Source organism: Oncorhynchus kisutch, linkage group LG18 (assembly GCF_002021735.2).
Source record: "Oncorhynchus kisutch isolate 150728-3 linkage group LG18, Okis_V2, whole genome shotgun sequence".
Taxonomy (NCBI): Eukaryota; Metazoa; Chordata; class Actinopteri; order Salmoniformes; family Salmonidae; genus Oncorhynchus; species Oncorhynchus kisutch.
Genome location: NC_034191.2, coordinates 84,618,674 through 84,642,827, shown reverse-complemented (window position 1 = coordinate 84,642,827; position 24,154 = coordinate 84,618,674). Strand labels below are relative to the sequence as shown.

The 24,154-nt window shown below is 43.9% G+C and overlaps 1 protein-coding gene across 3 annotated transcripts in view; it reads right to left on the bottom strand.

Annotated features, from left to right (window-relative positions):
• Positions 1-2,046: 2,046 nt before the first annotated feature.
• The window catches only part of cry-dash (cryptochrome DASH), a 36,671-nt gene continuing 14,563 nt past the window's right edge, over positions 2,047-24,154 (bottom strand). For 2 of the 3 annotated variants that reach the window (XM_031796923.1, XM_031796924.1), the window contains 8 exons: positions 16,135-16,208; positions 15,495-15,584; positions 14,912-14,991; positions 14,770-14,829; positions 14,424-14,581; positions 9,133-9,252; positions 3,784-3,960; positions 2,047-2,939 (listed from right to left, as the gene is read on the bottom strand). In XM_031796923.1, the coding sequence (XP_031652783.1) occupies positions 2,832-2,939; positions 3,784-3,960; positions 9,133-9,252; positions 14,424-14,581; positions 14,770-14,829; positions 14,912-14,991; positions 15,495-15,584; positions 16,135-16,208 (867 nt within the window). In that variant the 3' untranslated portion in view covers positions 2,047-2,831. Of the gene's footprint in view, positions 2,940-3,783; positions 3,961-4,986; positions 5,025-9,132; positions 9,253-14,423; positions 14,582-14,769; positions 14,830-14,911; positions 14,992-15,494; positions 15,585-16,134; positions 16,209-24,154 lie in introns of those variants that run through there. The other variant, XM_031796925.1, reaches the window with a different exon arrangement.

The window sequence follows — 24,154 nt, the reverse complement described above, 5'->3', positions numbered from 1 at the left end:
TGATAAGAGATGTGCCCTAGTGGGCTAAACCGGCATGGCGGCTTGGTGGACAAAACAGGGAGTGGGGGTCAGCTGAGAAGTCACTACAGAGTTGATCATTATAACAATTGAAATGCTAATCCTTTGCTCAATCATTCGGGAACAATTGCAATCAATATATATAATTTACGCTCAGTGTGTCATCTTGATCGCTGGTTAAAAGTGTATTTATTTTGCAGAATTGTCCGTCTCTCTCCCTCTCGCTCTCTGTTGTGGTTAGAGTGTGTTGTTCAGAGTGACATTCATTCATTCGAATGGATGTTTCGGCGGTTGTCGTTCTTCGCGTTCAATGATACCGAATTCCTAGCTGCAGACTAGTAATTAATATCAAAGACTTGTTCTTATTCTGTCGGTATCGATAGTCTAAGAGTTTAACCACGTGGTATGGTTAAAATATTCAGCAATGGTCTACAACCTTTGTCCCCTCGTAATGGAGGAGAACATGGTCTGGTTGACAATTTCTCAAAGTTGGGGTTTTATTCAGGAGTTGCAGAAAAGGGCCTGTCCCAGGATGCCCAACCCTAACTGGGCTCAGGGGGGGCCCTCTGATTTAATTAAACTCAAAAGGGAATTGGGGTTTCCTTCATTAAACAGTCCAAAATCACATTGTAAAATTGTGTAAACAGTATCATACTCACTCATTCATCTTATACAACAATTAGATGTAAACCTCATGGATGTTGTGTTGTAGATATGTGGCAGTGGAGTATGGGCCTGAGGGCACACAGTGTGTTATGAATTCTGTAAGGAACGTATTGTAATGTTTTAAAAATGGTATAACTGCCTTCATTTTGCTGGACCCCAGGAAGAGTATCTGCTGCCTTGTCAGGAACTAATGGGGATCCATAATAAACCCCAGGAAGAGTAGCTGCTGCCTTGTCAGGAACTAATGGGGATCCATAATAAACCCCAGGAAGAGTAGCTGCTGCCTTGGCAGGAACTAATGGGGATCCATAATAAACCCCAGGAAGAGTAGCTGCTGCCTTGGCATGAACTAATGGGGATCCATAATAAACCCCAGGAAGATTAGCTGCTGCCTTGTCAGGAACTAATGGGGATCCATAATAAACCCCAGGAAGAGTAGCTGCTGCCTTGACAGGAACTAATGGGGATCCATAATAAACCCCAGGAAGAGTAGCTGCTGCCTTGACAGGAACTAATGGGGATCCATAATAAACCCCAGGAAGAGTATCTGCTGCCTTGTCAGGAACTAATGGGGATCCATAATAAACCCCAGGAAGAGTAGCTGCTGCCTTGTCAGGAACTAATGGGGATCCATAATAAACCCCAGGAAGAGTAGCTGCTGCCTTGACAGGAACTAATGGGGATCCATAATAAACCCCAGGAAGAGTAGCTGCTGCCTTGGCAGGAACTAATGGGGATCCATAATAAACCCCCAGGAAGAGTAGCTGCTGCCTTGTCAGGAACTAATGGGGATCCATAATAAACCCCAGGAAGAGTAGCTGCTGCCTTGTCAGGAACTAATGGGGATCCATAATAAACCCCAGGAAGAGTAGCTGCTGCCTTGTCAGGAACTAATGGGGATCCATAATAAACCCCAGGAAGAGTAGCTGCTGCCTTGGCAGGAACTAATGTTGATTGATAATAAACCCCAGGAAGAGTAGCTGCTGCCTTGGCAGGAACTAATGGGGATCCATAATAAACCCCAGGAAGAGTAGCTGCTGCCTTGGCAGGAACTAATGGGGATCCATAATAAACCCCAGGAAGAGTAGCTGCAGTCTTGTCAGGAACTAATGGGGATCCATAATAAACCCCAGGAAGAGTAGCTGCTGCCTTGTCAGGAACTAATGGGGATCCATAATAAACCCCAGGAAGAGTAGCTGCTGCCTTGACAGGAACTAATGGGGATCCATAATAAACCCCAGGAAGAGTAGCTGCTGCCTTGTCAGGAACTAATGGGGATCCATAATAAACCCCAGGAAGAGTAGCTGCTGCCTTGACAGGAACTAATGGGGATCAATAATAAATACAAATAGGAAACATTACGACCAGCATCAACATGTTTATTATTAACTATTATAAAGATATGGCTGCTTTTGTAGAGAGTAAAAAACAACCAATACAGGTACTACCTCAAATGGTTCTGTGATGTAACAAGTCAATAGAAATTGATAAAACATATGAAACATAAAAACAGTGGCAATATAAAACAGAAACAAAAGAGTTGTCTGTATCACCCCACCCACTCAGCAGTACCTTCTCAAAACCATATGTCACACACCCATCCACCCATACAAAGCGGGGATGGGTCAAACCATCCACCCATATAAAGCGGTGATGGGTCAAACCATCCAGCCATATAAAGCGGGGATGGGTCAAACCATCCACCCATACAAAGCGGGATGGGTCAAACCATCCACCCATATAAAGCGGGGATGGGTCAAACCATCCACCCATATAAAGCGGGGATGGGTCAAACCATCCACCCATATAAAGCGGGGATGGGTCAAACCATCCACCCATATAAAGCGGGGATGGGTCAAACCATCCACCCATATAAAGCGGGGATGGGTCAAACCATCCACCCATATAAAGCAGGGATGGGTCAAACCATCCACCCATACAAAGCGGGGATGGGTCAAACCATCCACCCATACAAAGCGGGGATGGGTCAAACCATCCACCCATATAAAGCGGGGATGGGTCAAACCATCCACCCGTATAAAGCGGGGATGGATCAAACCATCCACCCATATAAAGCGGGGATGGGTCAAACCATTTCCTTACGGAAGCCCAACAGTTCTTTCAGTCTTTTCAGTCAGTCTGCTCCATCAGAAGTTCTTGCTCTTGGAGAAGTAGAAGTCTATTCCTCTGTCCTTGTGTTGTTTAGGGGTGTGGGATGGACCAGTCTTTCCTCTGGCCGAGGGCCCAGCACCAGTCTGCAGAAGATTTTACATTTAGAACCAAAACCTTGAAATTGATGTGTCATGAGAGAATAGTCATGAAGTACCTTTTTTATAAAGACATGTTCACATAACAAATGTCTCAGGAGACAATGACTGTGAAGTGACATTTTTGGGACAGGTTGTTAGCACAAAAACAAATTAATTAATTTATTAAATTATTAAATTATTCTTATGACCATTTGGGTCCTTTGAATATTATAGAGGGCATTCGGAAAGTATTCAGACCCCTTGACTTTATTCATTATTATTCTCTAATTTATTAAATTAATTGTTTTCCTCATCAAGCTACACACAATACCCCATGATTACAAAGTAAAAACGGGTCTTTAGACATTTTGCCAATTTACTAAAAACAAAAATTGGTTTAAGTAAAAAAAGATTTTTTAAAAAGTAAGGCTCTCCCATCTCCACAGAGGAACTCTGAAGCTCTGTCAGAGAGACCATCGGGTTCTTGGTCACCTCCCTGACCAAGGCCCTTCTCACCCGATTGTACATTAATCATAACTGGTAGAGCCATTCTAGAAACGTAGATCTACATACACCACTAAATATCTGATCATAACCGGTAGTGCCATTCTAGAAGTGTAGATCTACATACACCACTAAATATCTGATCATAACCGGTAGTGCCATTCTAGAAGTGTAGATCTACATACACCACTAAATATCTGATCATAACCGGTAGAGCCATTCTAGAAACGTAGATCTACATACACCACTAAATATCTGATCATAACCGGTAGAGCCATTCTAGAAATGTAGATCTACATACACCACTTCCTTTTTCTATGAAATTCACATCTTTAACAACACCCACCGGCTTCTTGTTGGTGTGGCGACTCCATTCTGGCGCCATGACAATGGGGGAAGGGTATGTGTCGTTGAGGGACACCTGTGCGTGAGACAGGGAGGCGGAGCTAAGGGTCCATGGTGCGTGGACCTCCCCCCCTCTGATCCCCTTGAGCTCTGGGATCCAGTGTCTAACATAGTCCCCCTGAAGAGGAGAGACAATCACTAGTTATTACAAACCTAGTGTCTAACATAGTGTCCTTGAAGAGGAGAGACAATCACTAGTTATTACAAACCTAGTGTCTAACATAGTCCCCCTGAAGAGGAGAGACAATCACTAGTTATTACAAACCTAGTGTCTAACATAGTGTCCTTGAAGAGGAGAGACAATCACTAGTTATTACAAACCTAGTGTTTAACATAGTGTCCTTGAAGAGGAGAGACAATCACTAGTTATTACAAACCTAGTGTCTAACATAGTCCCCTTGAAGAGGAGAGACAATCACTAGTTATTACAAACCTAGTGTCTAACATAGTCCCCTTGAAGAGGAGAGACAATCACTAGTTATTACAAACCTAGTGTCTAACATAGTGTCCTTGAAGAGGAGAGACAATCACTAGTTATTACAAACCTAGTGTCTAACATAGTCCCCCTGAAGAGGAGAGACAATCACTAGTTATTACAAACCTAGTGTCTAACATAGTCCCCTTGAAGAGGAGAGACAATCACTAGTTATTACAAACCTAGTGTCTAACATAGTCCCCTTGAAGAGGAGAGACAATCACTAGTTATTACAAACCTAGTGTCTAACATAGTCCCCTTGAAGAGGAGAGACAATCACTAGTTATTACAAACCTAGTGTCTAACATAGTCCCCTTGAAGAGGAGAGACAATCACTAGTTATTACAAACCTAGTGTCTAACATAGTCCCCTTGAAGAGGAGAGACAATCACTAGTTATTACAAACCTAGTGTCTAACATAGTGTCCTTGAAGAGGAGAGACAATCACTAGTTATTACAAACCTAGTGTCTAACATAGTCCCCTTGAAGAGGAGAGACAATCACTAGTTATTACAAACCTAGTGTCTAACATAGTCCCCTTGAAGAGGAGAGACAATCACTAGTTATTACAAACCTAGTGTCTAACATAGTCCCCTTGAAGAGGAGAGACAATCACTAGTTATTACAAACCTAGTGTCTAACATAGTCCCCTTGAAGAGGAGAGACAATCACTAGTTATTACAAACCTAGTGTCTAACATAGTCCCCCTGAAGAGGAGAGTGTGAGGGCATTTTGAAGTTACATCTTATGAATGCTTGTGAACTGAAATATCTTCTTTAAGCCTAGGCATTGGTCTTGAGATAGTTTCTTTAACTAACGCATATACAGATAGAACAGTGTGTATTAATAAGAGGCCTGTTCTAACTGTTCTGTGTAGCAGGACCCCATGAGTTTTTTATTTGACCTTTATTTAACTAGGCAAGTCAGTTAAGAACAAATTCTTATTTTCAATGACGGCCTAGGAACAGTGGGTTAACTGCCTTGTTCAGGGGCAGAACGACAGACTTGTACCTTGTCAGCTCGGGGAATTGAACTTGCAACCTTTAGTCCAACGCGCTAACCACTAGGCTACCCTGCCGCCCCGGTCGCTTACCCGAGAGCTGACAGAAACTTAAATACACCTAAATACATTTAAACTCAGGTTTCACCATTTCTGGCATTTAATCCAAGTAAAAATTCCCCGTCTTAGGTCAGGAAGGATCACCACTATATTTGAAGAATGTGAAATGTCAGAATAAAAGTTGAGATAATGATTTATTTCAGCTTTTATTTCTTTCATCACATTCCCAGTGGGTCAGAAGGTTACATACACTCAATTAGTATTTGGTAGCATTGCCTTTAAATTGTTTAACTTGGGTCAAAAGTTTTAGGTAGCATTCCACAAGCTTCCTACAATAAGTTGGGTGAATTTTGGCCAGAGCTGGTGTAACTATGTCAAGTTTGTAGGCCTCCTTGCTCACACAAGCTTTTTCAGTTCTGCCCACACATTTTCTATAGGATTGAGGTCAGGGCTTTGTGATGGCCACTCCAATACCTTGACTTTGTTGTCCTTAAGCAAATTTGCCACAACAATGGAAGTATGCTTGGGGTTATTGTTCATTTGGAAGACCCATTTGCGACCAAGCTTTAACTTCCTGATTGATGTCTTGGGATATTGCTTCAATATATCCACATAATTTTCCTCCCTCATGATGCCATCTATTTTGTGAAGTGCACCAGTCCATCCTGCAGCAAAGCAACCCCACAACATGATGCTGCCACCCCCGTGCTTCACGGTTGGGATGGTGTTCTTCAGCTTGCAAGCCTCCCCCTTTTTCCTCCAAACATAACGATGGTCATTATGGCCAAACAGTTCTATTTTTGTTTCATCAGACCAGAGGGCATTTCTCCAAAAAGTACAATATTTGTCCCCATGTGCAGTTGCAAACCATAACCTGGCTATTTGATGGCGGTTTTGGAGCAGTGGCTTCTTCCTTGCTGAGCGGCCTTTCAGCTTATGTCGATATAGGACTCGTTTTACTGTGGATATACAGTGGGGCAAAAAAGTATTTAGTCAGCCACCAATTGTGCAAGTTCTCCCACTTAAAAATATGAGAGAGGCCTGTAATTTTCATCATAGGTACACTTCAACTATGACAGACAAAATGAGAAAAACAAATCCAGAAAATCACATTGTAGGACTTTTAATGAATTTATTTGCAAATGATGGTGGAAAATAAGTATTTGGTCAATAACAAAAGTTTATCTCAATACTTTGTTATATACCCTCTGTTGGCAATGACAGAGGTCAAACGTTTTCTGTAAGTCTTCACAAGGTTTTCACACACTGTTGCTGGTATTTTGTCCCATTCCTCCATGCAGATCTCCTCTAGAGCAGTGATGTTTTGGGGCTGTTGCTGGGCAACAAGGACTTTCAACTCCCTCCAAAGATTTTCTATGGAGACCCCTCCTGTCTCAGCCTCCAGTATTTATGCTGCAGTAGTTTATGTGTCGGGGGGCTGGGGTCAGTTTGTTATATCTGGAGTACTTCTCCTGTCCTATTCGGTGTCCTGTGTGAATCTAAGTGTGCATTCTCTAATTCTCTCCTTCTCTCTTTCGGAGGACCTGAGCCCTAGGACCATGCCCCAGGACTTCCTGACATGATGACTCCTTGCTGTCCCCAGTCCACCTGGCCATGCTGCTGTTCCAGTTTCAACTGACCTGAGCCCTAGGACCATGCCCCAGGACTACCTGACATGATGACTCCTTGCTGTCCCCAGTCCACCTGGCCATGCTGCTGCTCCAGTTTCAACTTCCACCTGACTGTGCTGCTGCTCCAGTTTCAACTGTTCTGCCTTATTATTATTCGACCATGCTGGTCATTTATGAACATTTGAACATCTTGGCCATGTTCTGTTATAATCTCCACCCGGCACAGCCAGAAGAGGACTGGCCACCCCACATAGCCTGGTTCCTCTCTAGGTTTCTTCCTAGGTATTGGCCTTTCTAGGGAGTTTTTCCTAGCCACCGTGCTTCTACACCTGCATTGCTTGCTGTTTGGGGTTTTAGGCTGGGTTTCTGTACAGCACTTTGAGATATCAGCTGATGTACGAAGGGCTATATAAATAAATTTGATTTGATTTGAATTTGATTTGAGATCTGGAGACTGGCTAGGCCACTCCAGGACCTTGAAATGCTTCTTACAAAGCCACTCCTTTGTTGCCCGGGCGGTGTTTTTTGGGATCATTGTCATGCTGAAAGGCATTGTTCACCAAACTGTTCCTGGGTGTTTGGGAGAAGTTGCTCTCGGGGGATGTGTTGGTACCATTATTTATTCATGGCTGTGTTCTTAGGCAAAATTGTGAGTGAGCCCACTCCCTAGGCTGAGAAGCAACCCACACATGAATGGTCTCAGGATGCTTTACTGTTGGCATGACACAGGACTGATGGTAGCGCTCACCTTGTCTTCTCCGGACAAGCTTTTTTCCGGATGCCCCAAACAATCGGAAAGGGGATTCATCAGAGAAAATGACTATACCCCAGTCCTCAGCAGTCCAATCCCTGTACATTTTACAGAATATCAGTCTGTCCCTGATGTTTTTCCTGGAGAGAAGTGGCTTCTTTGCTGCCCTTCTTGACACCAGGCCATCCTCCAAAAGTCTTCGCCTCACTGTGCGTGCAGATGCACTCACGCCTGCCTGCTGCCATTCCTGAGCAAGCTCTGTACTGGTGGTGCACCGATCCCGCAGCTGAATCAACTTTAGGAGACGGTCCTACTTGCTGGACTTTCTTGGGCGCCCTGAAGTCTTCTTCAGAACAATTTAACCGCTCTCCTTGAAGTTCTTGATGAGCCGATAAATGGTTAATTTAGGTACAATCTTACTGGCAGCAAAATCCTTGCCTGTTGTCGCCCTTTTTGTGCAAAGCAATGATGACGGCACATGTTTCCTTGCAGGTAACCATGATTGCCAGAGGAAGAACAATGATTCCAAGCACCACCCTCCTTTTGAAGCTTCCAGTCTGGTATTCGAACTCAATCAGCATGACAGAGTGCTCCTCAGCCTTGTCCTCGTCAACACTCACACCTGTGTTAACGAGAGAATCACTGACATGATGTCAGCTGGTCCTTTTGTGGCAGGGCTGAAATGCAGTGGAAATGTTTTTGGGGGATTGCCATCATACAAACTGAGGCAGCAGACTTCGTGAAAATTAATATTTGTGTCATTCAAGACTTTTGGCCACGACTGTACATAATTTGGTCCGACAGTGAAAGGTGCTTGCTTGCCCATCTTGGGGGAACCGTTGAGCTACTTTTAGAGGAAGTATGTCTGGAGTGACTTCCTGTCACCTTGGCACCTATTGTCCTCACTCAGTTGTGACAGACTGAGACAACCTATTCATTATAGTCTGTACCCCGTAACACAGTTTCGTCTCTCCTCCTGTACACACACATGCATAAGATCATGTGTTTGCATAAGATAGCTAGAGTATATAAGGCTTATGTGCTCTTTGTACAGGAGGCTCTCACTTCATTTCACCTGCGTGGGTGGTGCGCCCCCCTCCTTATTATAATACCATGATTGATTATTGAGTATGCCTCTCCTCATTATTAGTTTAAGGTAGAATTTCCACCACAAGAGACAATCACTTATTACAAACCAGTGTCTAACATTGTCTCCTATCCTCTTCAAGGGGACAATCACTAGTTATTACAAACAGTTTCTCAAAGTTGCCATAGCAGAAACTTTCTGGGTAATTGTATGGTATATTGCTATAGCATCCTCCTCCATTTATGTGTTAACCCCAACAGTGTTTATTGGTCAGACTGAAACATACGTTGTTGTCGTAGTCGAGTCCTTGTTTGATCATGTTGAACTTCCTGTTTTCTCTCGGGTCATTTCCTATCCCCGCGCTGTATAGCCAGTTACCATAGTTACTGCTCACGTCATGGTCCACCTGGAAGTAGAGAGATGGAACTGATTGGTCAGACCTCCGGTTACTGTCCACTACTGGTCTCCTAACCAGCCTGGTGTGACCTGAAACCATTCAATAGGTATACCCACAGTCAGACATTCATCTAAATAAACCACCTTGGATACATCTGTCCTATCACAGGCTGGGTCTACTTCCTCTTGGATACATCTGTCCTATCACAGGCTGGGTCTACTTCCTCTTGGATACATCTGCCCTATCACAGGCTGGGTCTAGTTCCTCTTGGATACATCTGTCCTATCACAGGCTGGGTCTACTTCCTCTTGGATACATCTGTCCTATCACAGGCTGGGTCTAGTTCCCCTTGGATACATCTGCCCTATCACAGGCTGGGTCTACTTCCCCTTGGATACATCTGCCCTATCACAGGCTGGGTCTACTTCCTCTTGGATACATCTGCCCTATCACAGGCTGGGTCTACTTCCTCTTGGATACATCTGCCCTATCACAGGCTGGGTCTAGTTCCCACCACCTTGGATACATCTGTCCTATCACAGGCTGGGTCTAGTTCCCCTTGGATACATCTGCCCTATCACAGGCTGGGTCTACTTCCTCTTGGATACATCTGTCCTATCACAGGCTGGGTCTACTTCCTCTTGGATACATCTGTCCTATCACAGGCTGGGTCTACTTCCTCTTGGATACATCTGTCCTATCACAGGCTGGGTCTACTTCCTCTTGGATACATCTGCCCTATCACAGGCTGGGTCTAGTTCATCTTGGATACATCTGTCCTATCACAGGCTGGGTCTACTTCCTCTTGGATACATCTGTCCTATCACAGGCTGGGTCTACTTCCTCTTGGATACATCTGTCCTATCACAGGCTGGGTCTACTTCCTCTTGGATACATCTGCCCTATCACAGGCTGGGTCTACTTCCTCTTGGATACATCTGCCCTATCACAGGCTGGGTCTACTTCCTCTTGGATACATCTGCCCTATCACAGGCTGGGTCTAGTTCCCCTTGGATACATCTGTCCTATCACAGGCTGGGTCTAGTTCCTCTTGGATACATCTGTCCTATCACAGGCTGGGTCTAGTTCCTCTTGGATACATCTGCCCTATCACAGGCTGGGTCTAGTTCCCCTTGGATACATCTGTCCTATCACAGGCTGGGTCTACTTCCTCTTGGATACATCTGCCCTATCACAGGCTGGGTCTACTTCCTCTTGGATACATCTGCCCTATCACAGGCTGGGTCTAGTTCATCTTGGATACATCTGTCCTATCACAGGCTGGGTCTACTTCCTCTTGGATACATCTGTCCTATCACAGGCTGGGTCTACTTCCTCTTGGATACATCTGCCCTATCACAGGCTGGGTCTACTTCCTCTTGGATACATCTGCCCTATCACAGGCTGGGTCTAGTTCCCCTTGGATACATCTGCCCTATCACAGGCTGGGTCTACTTCCTCTTGGATACATCTGCCCTATCACAGGCTGGGTCTAGTTCCCCTTGGATACATCTGTCCTATCACAGGCTGGGTCTAGTTCCCCTTGGATACATCTGTCCTATCACAGGCTGGGTCTACTTCCTCTTGGATACATCTGCCCTATCACAGGCTGGGTCTAGTTCCCCTTGGATACATCTGTCCTATCACAGGCTGGGTCTAGTTCCCCTTGGATACATCTGTCCTATCACAGGCTGGGTCTAGTTCCCACCACCTTGGATACATCTGTCCTATCACAGGCTGGGTCTAGTTCCCACCACCTTGGATACATCTGCCCTATCACAGGCTGGGTCTAGTTCCCACCACCTTGGATACATCTGTCCTATCACAGGCTGGGTCTAGTTCCCACCACCTTGGATACATCTGTCCTATCACAGGCTGGGTCTAGTTCCCACCACCTTGTATACATCTGTCCTATCACAGGCTGGGTCTAGTTCCCACCACCTTGTATACATCTGCCCTATCACAGGCTGGGTCTAGTTCCCACCACCTTGGATACATCTGCCCTATCACAGGCTGGGTCTAGTTCCCACCACCTTGGATACATCTGTCCTATCACAGGCTGGGTCTAGTTCCCACCACCTTGGATACATCTGCCCTATCACAGGCTGGGTCTAGTTCCCACCACCTTGGATACATCTGCCCTATCACAGGCTGGGTCTAGTTCCCACCACCTTGGATACATCTGTCCTATCACAGGCTGGGTCTAGTTCCCACCACCTTGGATACATCTGTCCTATCACAGGCTGGGTCTAGTTCCCACCACCTTGGATACATCTGTCCTATCACAGGCTGGGTCTAGTTCCCACCACCTTGGATACATCTGTCCTATCACAGGCTGGGTCTAGTTCCCACCACCTTGGATACACCTGTCCTATCACAGGCTGGGTCTAGTTCCCACCACCTTGGATACATCTGCCCTATCACAGGCTGGGTCTAGTTCCCACCACCTTGTATACATCTGCCCTATCACAGGCTGGGTCTAGTTCCCACCACCTTGTATACATCTGCCCTATCACAGGCTGGGTCTAGTTCCCACCACCTTGGATACATCTGCCCTATCACAGGCTGGGTCTAGTTCCCACCACCTTGGATACATCTGCCCTATCACAGGCTGGGTCTAGTTCCCACCACCTTGGATACATCTGTCCTATCACAGGCTGGGTCTAGTTCCCACCACCTTGGATACATCTGTCCTATCACAGGCTGGGTCTAGTTCCCACCACCTTGTATACATCTGCCCTATCACAGGCTGGGTCTAGTTCCCACCACCTTGGATACATCTGCCCTATCACAGGCTGGGTCTAGTTCCCACCACCTTGGATACATCTGCCCTATCACAGGCTGGGTCTAGTTCCCACCACCTTGGATACATCTGTCCTATCACAGGCTGGGTCTAGTTCCCACCACCTTGGATACATCTGTCCTATCACAGGCTGGGTCTAGTTCCCACCACCTTGGATACATCTGTCCTATCACAGGCGGTGTCTAGTTCCCACCACCTTGGATACATCTGCCCTATCACAGGCTGGGTCTAGTTCCCACCACCTTGGATACATCTGTCCTATCACAGGCTGGGTCTAGTTCCCACCACCTTGGATACATCTGTCCTATCACAGGCTGGGTCTAGTTCCCACCACCTTGTATACATCTGTCCTATCACAGGCTGGGTCTAGTTCCCACCACCTTGGATACATCTGTCCTATCACAGGCTGGGTCTAGTTCCCACCACCTTGGATACATCTGTCCTATCACAGGCTGGGTCTAGTTCCCACCACCTTGGATACATCTGCCCTATCACAGGCTGGGTCTAGTTCCCACCACCTTGGATACACCTGTCCTATCACAGGCTGGGTCTAGTTCCCACCACCTTGTATACATCTGTCCTATCACAGGCTGGGTCTAGTTCCCACCACCTTGTATACATCTGCCCTATCACAGGCTGGGTCTAGTTCCCACCACCTTGGATACATCTGTCCTATCACAGGCTGGGTCTAGTTCCCACCATCTTGGATACATCTGCCCTATCACAGGCTGGGTCTAGTTCCCACCACCTTGGATACATCTGCCCTATCACAGGCTGGGTCTAGTTCCCACCACCTTGGATACATCTGTCCTATCACAGGCTGGGTCTAGTTCCCACCACCTTGGATACATCTGTCCTATCACAGGCTGGGTCTAGTTCCCACCACCTTGGATACATCTGTCCTATCACAGGCTGGGTCTAGTTCCCACCACCTTGGATACATCTGTCCTATCACAGGCTGGGTCTAGTTCCCACCACCTTGGATACATCTGTCCTATCACAGGCTGGGTCTAGTTCCCACCACCTTGGATACATCTGTCCTATCACAGGCTGGGTCTAGTTCCCACCACCTTGGATACATCTGTCCTATCACAGGCTGGGTCTAGTTCCCACCACTGTGGATAAATACATCTGTCCTATCACAGGCTGGGTCTAGTTCCCACCACCTTGGATACACCTGTCCTATCACAGGCTGGGTCTAGTTCATCTTGGATACATCTGTCCTATCACAGGCTGGGTCTAGTTCCCACCACCTTGGATACATCTGTCCTATCACAAGCTGTGTCTAGTTCCCACCACCTTGGATACATCTGTCCTATCACAGGTTGGGTCTAGTTCCCACCACCTTGGATACATCTGTCCTATCACAGGCTGGGTCTAGTTCCCACCACCTTGGATACATCTGTCCTATCACAGGCTGGGTCTAGTTCCCACCACCTTGGATACATCTGTCCTATCACAGGCTGGGTCTAGTTAGCACCACTGTGGATAAATACATCTGTCCTATCACAGGCGGTGTCTAGTTCCCACCACATTGGATACAACTGTCCTATCACAGGCTGGGTCTAGTTCCCACCACCTTGTATACATCTGTCCTATCACAGGCGGTGTCTAGTTCCCACCACATTGGATACAACTGTCCTATCACAGGCTGGGTCTAGTTCCCACCACCTTGTATACATCTGTCCTATCACAGGCTGGGTCTAGTTCCCACCATCTTGGATACATCTGTCCTATTACAGGCTGGGTCTAGTTCCCACCACCTTGGATACATCTGTCCTATCACAGGCTGGGTCTAGTTCCCACCACCTTGGATACATCTGTCCTATCACAGGCTGGGTCTAGTTCCCACCATCTTGGATCCACCTGTCCTATCACAGGCTGGGTCTAGTTCCCACCACCTTGGATACACCTGTCCTATCACAGGCTGGGTCTAGTTCCCACCACCTTGGATACATCTCTCCTATCACAGGCTGGGTCTAGTTCCCACCACCTTGGATACATCTGTACTATCCTTTCAGATCTAAGTGTAGAGGGAGGCTAGGGGTCAAAGGTAGGGGCTAGGGGTTGATTTAGTCTTGGGCACCAGCCTCACCAGTAAGTAGTGGAACCACTCGACCCCCATCCTCTAGTCTAGTCCCAGGTCCCAACCCTAACACTAACCCTGGCCAGGAGCCTCACCAAAAGGTAGTGGAACCACTCGGCCCCCATCCTCCAGTCTAGTCCCAGGTCCTAACCCAGGTCCCAACCCTAACACTAACCCTGGCCAGGAGCCTCACCAAAAGGTAGTGGAACCACTCGGCCCCCATCCTCCAGTCTAGTCCCAGGTCCTAACCCAGGTCCCAACCCTAACACTAACCCTGGCCAGGAGCCTCACCAAAAGGTAGTGGAACCACTCGGCCCCCATCCTCCAGTCTAGTCCCAGGTCCTTGGTGAGGAAGCTGGCTACGTTTTGGCGACCCCTGTTAGACATGAACCCCGTCAGCGCCAGCTCTCGCATGTTGGCATCAACGAACGGCACCCCGGTACGACCCTCTAGAACAACGAGAAAGAGAAGTTACAACAACTCAGTAGTATGAGAGATGATAGTTTGAACATTGTTACGGTTTATTTACCACAGTGCATCCCACAGACGTTCAGTTCCCTATACAGCTCTGTGTAGTCACCTCGTAGATCAGAGTGGTATTGTAAAGACTATAGATTTGTAATGATTTCTCCCTAACCTTTCCATGCATTGAACAGATTCATGTCCTTCTTCCAAGGGATGGATTTGTCCTGAAGGCCTGATGAAAACACATAACCACCATGAGATAATGTGCAATAAGCTTCAGATGACAACATATACAACTGGCTTTCCAACTTTACCTTTGATGTCAAACAGTCTGTCTCCGTATTTGGCTCCTACAAACTTGAAATAGTCTCTCCAGAGCAGCTCAAATACTACCCTGTTGGAAGACATGTACCGTCAGTCTTGCTTAATAAAACCCCATCACTTCTTCTATTCAATTCACAGTCTATTCAGTTACCTGAACTAAGTACACTAAAAGGTGCATCTCCTACCCAGCCACCCTGGCTCATCACAGCTATAGTACAAGTTAAACATTTGGACACACTCATTCCAGGGTTTTTCTTTATTGTTACTATTTTCTACATTGTAGAATAGTGAAGACATCAAAACTATTAAATAACACATACGGAATGATATAGTAAGAAAAAAAAAGTTTAATAAAAATATATTTTACATTTTAGATTCTTCAAAGTAGCCATCCTTTGCCTTGATGACAGCTCTACTATGTAGAAAATAGTAGAAATAAAAACCCTGGAATGAGTAGGTGTTCTAAAACCGTTGACTGGTATTGTGCATAACAGGAGATAAACATGGATTTAGTGACTGATCTCATCATGTTCCTGAAAACAACAGGATACGAGATAGCAGGAAGGAACTCACCAGTATGTGCTCTGATTGGCTGTTCGTTCACTCTCATACTTCTTGATCTGTTGGTAGATATACCTGGGGGAGATACAGCCTATAGCCAACCTGTAGAATACAGTTATAGATACAGTCTATAGTTTTTTGCCAGCGCTGAAGACATCCATATCGGTCTGCAAATACATTTTATAGTGAGTGCATACATTTTCATACTGGTCCCCTGTGGGAATTGAACCCACAACCCTGGTGTTGCAAGCACCAATATTCCCCCCCAAAATGGTGTTGTTTTCCATGTTACTTGATCAAGAAGAATATTTAGTTTGATGTGGATGTTTTGTGTCTTTGCCCATAGCTATGGACCATTTGATGTAAATGTTTGAGGACAGGGTTTTGTTCTTTCTGGATTACATTAGAATGACAATCGCAGGGCAACAACTCTTACAAATACAACGATTAAATCTTACAAGCTACTGTTTTTAATCATACAACTAAGTTTTTGAAGACGCTGAAAAACATTGTTGCCTGCGCTACAGACATCTATATCGGTTTGCTAATACTAGTAAAGGCTCAGTGAACTACTTTTACTTTATTCTGATTGTTCAGGGGGTGCTGCAGTACCCTCAACACCCGTACTTCCCGTGGCTATGCTGGTACTTACCATGGGGAAAATTTTGTGGAATAGTCCAGTCCTATCAGGCCGTTACGAGTCTCCTTGTAGGTAGCCACAGCATCCTGCATGAGACACATACCAGCTGTATCACAATATCCTACACAACAAACACATACAGTACCAGTCAAAAGTTTGGACACCAACTCATTCAGGGGTTTCTTCATTTTAGTATTTTCTACATTGTAGAATAATAGTGAAGACATCAGAACTATGAAATAACACACATGGAATCATGTAGTAAACAAAAAAGTGTTAAACAAATCAAAATATATTTGATATTCTTCAAATAGCCACCCTTTGCCTTGATGACAGCTTTGCAAACTCTTGACATTCTCTCAACCAGCTTCATGAGGAATGCTTTTCCAAACAGTCTTGAAGGAGTTCCCACATATGCTGAGCACATGTTGGCTGCTTTTCAGTCACTCTGCGGTCCAACTCCATCTCAAACATCTCAAATTGGGTTGAGGTCAGGTGATTGTGGAGGCCAGGTCATCTGATGCAGCACTCCATCACTCTCCTTCTTAGTCAAATAGCCCTTACACAGCCTGGATGTGTGTTGGGTCATTGTTCAGTTGAAAACAAATGATAGTCCCACTAAGCGCAAACCAAATGGGATGGCATATCGCTGCAGAATGCTGTGGTAGCCATGCTGGTTAAGTGTGCCTTGAAATCTAAATAAATCACTGACAGTGTCACCAGCAAAGCACCATCACACCTCTTCCATGCTTCACAGTGGGAACCACATATGCGGAGATAATCCGTTCACCTACTCTGCATCTCACAAAGACAAGGAGGTTGGAACCAAAAAATATCGAATTTGGACTCATCAGACCAAAGGACAGATTTCCACCGGTCCAATGTCCATTGCTCGTGTTTCTTGGCCCAAGCAAGTCTCTTCTTATTATTGGTGTCCTTTAGTAGTGGTTTCTTTGCAGCAATTCAACCATGAAGGCATGATTAGGGTTAGGCATGCAGTCTTCTCCGAACAGTTGATGTTGAGATGTGTCTGTTACTTGAACTCTGTGAAGCATTTATTTGGGTTGCAATTTCTGGTAACCCTAATGAACTTATCCTTTGCAGCAGAGATAACTCTGGGTCCTCCATTCCTGTGGCGGTCCTCATGAGAGACAGTTTCATTATAGTGCTTGATGGTTTTTGGGACTGCACTTGAAGAAACTTTCATAGTTCTTGACATTTTCAGATTAAGACATGAAGGTGAGTCAAAGTAATGATGGTCTGTCATTTCTCTTTGCTTATTTGAGCTGTTTGTGCTATAATATGGATTTGGTCTTTTACCAAAAAGGGCTATCTATCACAACACAACTGATAGGCTCAAAGCATTAAGGAAAGAAATTCCACAAATTAACTTTTAACAAGGCACACATGCTAATTTAAATGCATTCCAGGTGACTACCTCATGAAGCTGGTTGAGTGAATGCCAAGAGTGTACAAAGCTGTCATCAAGGCAAAGGTGGCTACTTTGAAGAATCTCAAATATATTTTGTTTTGTTTAACACTTTTTTGGTTACTACATGATTCCATACGTGTTATTTCATAGTTGTGATGTCTTCACTATTATTCTACGATGCAGAAAATAGTAAAAATAAACCCTGGTATGAGTAGGTGTGTCCAAACTTTTGACTGGTACTGTATGTCTGCTATATTATCATTGGACCAAATGAAAGGTTTTCATGATGAATGTACCACTACTACTTTAACACGAGTAACATGTTCCTATCCAAGGCTGTAGATCATGCAGTGACATCCACCACACTAAATCAGCCAGGGCTCTGCTCCACTTAACAGCTAACTATCTGCTCCACTTAACAGCTAACTACCTGTTCCACTAGGGAGGGGAGGTTGACGTGTGCCTAGGGAGGGGAGGTTGACGTGTGCCTAGGGAGGGGAGGTTGACGTGTGCCTAGGGAGGGTAGGTTGACGTGTGCCTAGGGAGGGGAGGTTGACGTGTGCCTAGGGAGGGGAGGTTGACGTGTGCCTAGGGAGGGGAGGTTGACGTGTGCCTAGGGAGGGGAGGTTGACGTGTGACTAGGGAGGGGAGGTTGACGTGTGCCTAGGGAGGGGAGGTTGACGTGTGACTAGGGAGGGGAGGTTGACGTGTGCCTAGGGGGGGGAGGTTGACGTGTGCCTAGGGAGGGGAGGTTGACGTGTGACTAGGGAGGGGAGGTTGACGTGTGACTAGGCAGGGGAGGTTGAGGTGTGACTAGGGAGGGGAGGTTGAGGTGTGACTAGGGAGGAGAGGTTGAGGTGTGACTAGGGAGGGGAGGTTGACGTGTGACTAGGGAGGGGAGGTTGACGTGTGACTAGGGAGGGGAGATTGAGGTGTGACTAGGGAGGGGAGGTTGACGTGTGACTAGGGAGGGGAGGTTGAGGTGTGACTAGGGAGGGGAAGTTGAGGTGTGACTAGGGAGGGGAGGTTGAGGTGTGACTAGGGAGGGGAGGTTGACGTGTGACTAGGGAGGGGAGGTTGACGTGTGACTAGGGAGGGGAGGTTGACGTGTGACTAGGGAGGGGAGGTTGACGTGTGACTAGGGAGGGGAGGTTGAGGTGTGACTAGGGAGGGGAGGTTGACGTGTGACTAGGGAGGGGAGGTTGACGTGTGACTAGGGAGGGGAGGTTGACGTGTGACTAGGGAGGGGAGGTTGAGGTGTGACTAGGGAGGGGAGGTTGAGGTGTGACTAGGGAGGAGAGGTTGAGGTGTGACTAGGGAGGAGAGGTTGATATTGACTTTTCTTACTAGCACTGATGTTGCTGATACACTCTCCAAAAATGACTGAACTGTCCTCAAACACTTGTCCCTGTAGTGGTGCCCTGTGAGGTATGGGTACATAATTGTACCCTTGCAGTTCGTACCCATACCCATTCTTTCCAGCACCACCCCAATATCAACATATGTAAAAATGGTTCTTGTTTCTATGTTTGGTAGTAAACAGATAGAGGAAGATATGTTTCCAATGACATAATCAACCAATTAGTAGGAAATTAGCAGGCAAGCCTCGTCATAATTGGTTAAAATCACATGATGCACACCGATGACATCATTGGAAACACATATCTTCCTCTATATTCTTTTTACCACAAAACCTAGAAATGCGCAATTATCACATACTGTGTGTTGATGTTGGGGTGGTGCTGGAGATTATGTTGACATTTTCCTTTAAAAGAGACAAAAAGGTACAAAATGTGCCTTTTAAGAGTAGCACCACAGTGACAACGAGTTCTGTTCCTTTAAAGTTGCAAAACCTCATCCCCGACCAGCAACTGTTAAGTCAACACCTTGTTAAGGTCTCCCAGTCAGGTTAAGGTCACTACAATATCAATTCAACCTCTTTATTACTACATGCTCTTAACTAAACATTTATAAAGACTTCTGAACTAGCAGTGGACATGCTTCAAACTTTAATTAGCATAACCATAGACCACTAAAATATGGGTACAACACTTTCACTCACGGGTGGCCAAAAATAACTAAGTGAAAGCCACGCCCCCACTCAGTCACCGCCCTCCACCCCAATGAGTGTACCTTTATATTCAAATATATATATCATTGTACTAGTTTATCCGCACATGTACCTTAAGGCAGCGAACAGTACTAGGTGAGATCATCTACCTCTGAAGGTACATGATGTGTATTTAGACTTTATGTACCTCAGAGAACAATACCAGACCGTAACCTACATTATAACAGAACAATACCGGACCCTAACCGACATTATAACAGAACACTACCGGACCTTAACCTACATTATAACAGAACACTACTGGACCATAACCTACATTACAAACAGAACACTACTGGACCATAACCTACATTATAAACATAACACTACTGGACCATAACCTACATTATAAACAGAACACTACTGGACCTTAACCTACATTATAAACAGAACACTACTGGACCTTAACATACATTACAAACATAACACTACTGGACCATAACCTACATTATAAACATAACACTACTGGACCATAACCTACATTATAAACAGAACACTACTGGACCTTAACCTACATTATAAACAGAACACTACTGGACCATAACCTACATTATAAACAGAACACTACTGGACCTTAACCTACATTATAAACAGAACACTACTGGACCATAACCTACATTATAACATAACACTACTGGACCATAACCTACATTATAAACAGAACACTACTGGACCTTAACCTACATTATAAACAGAACACTACTGGACCTTAATCTACATTATAAACAGAACACTACTGGACCATAACCTACATTATAAACAGAACACTACTGGACCATAACCTACATTATAAACAGAACACTACTGGACACTAACCTACATTATAAACAGAACACTACTGGACACTAACCTACATTATAACAGAACACTACTGGACCATAACCTACATTATAAACAGAACACTACTGGACACTAACCTACATTATAACAGAACACTACTGGACCATAACCTACATTATAAACAGAACACTACTGGACACTAACCTACATTATAACAGAACACTACTGGACCATAACCTACATTATAAACAGAACACTACTGGACACTAACCTACATTATAACAGAACACTACTGGACCATAACCTACATTACAAACATAACACTACTGGACCATAACCTACATTATAAACAGAACACTACTGGACACTAACCTACATTATAAACAGAACACTACTGGACACTAACCTACATTATAACAGAACACTACTGGACCTTAACCTACATTATAACAGAACACTACTGGACCATAACCTACATTATAACAGAACACTACTGGACACTAACCTACATTATAAACAGAACACTACTGGACCTTAACCTACATTATAAACAGAACACTACTGGACCTTAACCTACATTATAACAGAACACTACTGGACCATAACCTGCATTATAACAGAACACTACTGGACCATAACCTACATTATAACAGAACACTACTGGACACTAACCTACATTATAAACAGAACACTACTGGACACTAACCTACATTATAACAGAACACTACTGGACACTAACCTACATTATAAACAGAACACTACTGGACACTAACCTACATTATAAACAGAACACTACTGGACACTAACCTACATTATAACAGAACACTACTGGACCATAACCTACATTATAAACAGAACACTACTGGACCATAACCTACATTATAAACAGAACACTACTGGACCTTAACCTACATTATAAACAGAACACTACTGGACACTAACCTACATTATAAACAGAACACTACTGGACACTAACCTACATTATAACAGAACACTACTGGACCATAACCTACATTATAAACAGAACACTACTGGACCATAACCTACATTATAAACAGAACACTACTGGACCATAACCTACATTATAACAGAACACTACTAGACACTAACCTACATTATAACATAACACTACTGGACACTAACCTACATTATAACAGAACACTACTGGACCTTAACCTACATTATAACAGAACACTACTGGACCATAACCTACATTATAACAGAACACTACTGGACACTAACCTACATTATAACATAACACTACTGGACACTAACCTACATTATAACAGAACACTACTGGACCTTAACCTACATTATAAACAGAACACTACTGGACCATAACCTACATTATAAACAGAACACTACTGGACCATAACCTACATTATAACAGAACACTACTGGACCATAACCTACATTATAACAGAACACTACTGGACCATAACCTACATTATAACAGAACACTACTGGACCATAACCTACATTATAACAGAACACTACTGGACCATAACCTACATTATAACAGAACACTACTGGACCATAACCTACATTATAACAGAACACTACTGGACCATAACCTACATTATAACAGAACACTACTGGACCATAACCTACATTATAAACATAACACTACTGGACCTTAACCTACATTATAAACAGAACACTACTGGACCATAACCTACATTATAAACAGAACACTACTGGACCTTAACCTACATTATAAACAGAACACTACTGGACCTTAACCTACATTATAAACAGAACACTACTGGACCTTAACCTACATTATAAACAGAACACTACTGGACCTTAACCTACATTATAAACAGAACACTACTGGACCTTAACCTACATTATAACAGAACACTACTGGACCATAACCTACATTATAACAGAACACTACTGGACCATAACCTACATTATAAACAGAACACTACTGGACACTAACCTACATTATAACAGAACACTACTGGACCATAACCTACATTATAAACAGAACACTACTGGACACTAACCTACATTATAAACAGAACACTACTGGACCATAACCTACATTATAAACAGAACACTACTGGACCTTAACCTACATTATAACAGAACACTACTGGACCTTAACCTACATTATAACAGAACACTACTGGACCTTAACCTACATTATAACAGAACACTACTGGACACTAACCTACATTATAACAGAACACTACTGGACCATAACCTACATTATAAACAGAACACTACTGGACCATAACCTACATTATAAACAGAACACTACTGGACCATAACCTACATTATAAACAGAACACTACTGGACCATAACCTACATTATAAACAGAACACTACTGGACCATAACCTACATTATAAACAGAACACTACTGGACCATAACCTACATTATAAACAGAACACTACTGGACACTAACCTACATTATAACAGAACACTACTGGACCATAACCTACATTATAAAACAGAACACTACTGGACCATAACCTACATTATAAACAGAACACTACTGGACACTAACCTACATTATAAACAGAACACTACTGGACCATAACCTACATTATAACAGAACACTACTGGACCATAACCTACATTATAAACAGAACACTACTGGACCATAACCTACATTATAAACAGAACACTACTGGACCATAACCTACATTATAACAGAACACTACTGGACCATAACCTACATTATAAACAGAACACTACTGGACCATAACCTACATTATAAACAGAACACTACTGGACCTTAACCTACATTATAAACAGAACACTACTGGACCTTAACCTACATTATAACAGAACACTACTGGACACTAACCTACATTATAACAGAACACTACTGGACACTAACCTACATTATAAACAGAACACTACTGGACCTTAACCTACATTATAACAGAACACTACTGGACACTAACCTACATTATAAACAGAACACTACTGGACACTAACCTACATTATAAACAGAACACTACTGGACCTTAACCTACATTATAACAGAACACTACTGGACCATAACCTACATTATAACAGAACACTACTGGACACTAACCTACATTATAAACAGAACACTACTGGACCTTAACCTACATTATAAACAGAACACTACTGGACCATAACCTACATTATAACAGAACACTACTGGACCATAACCTACATTATAACAGAACACTACTGGACCATAACCTACATTATAAACAGAACACTACTGGACCATAACCTACATTATAAACAGAACACTACTGGACCTTAACCTACATTATAACAGAACACTACTGGACCATAACCTACATTATAACATAACACTACTGGACCATAACCTACATTATAAACAGAACACTACTGGACCATAACCTACATTATAACAGAACACTACTGGACCATAACCTACATTATAACAGAACACTACTGGACCATAACCTACATTATAACAGAACACTACTGGACCATAACCTACATTATAACAGAACACTACTGGACCATAACCTACATTATAACAGAACACTACTGGACCATAACCTACATTATAACAGAACACTACTGGACCATAACCTACATTATAACAGAACACTACTGGACCATAACCTACATTATAAACAGAACACTACTGGACCATAACCTACATTATAACAGAACACTACTGGACCATAACCTACATTATAAACAGAACACTACTGGACCATAACCTACATTATAAACAGAACACT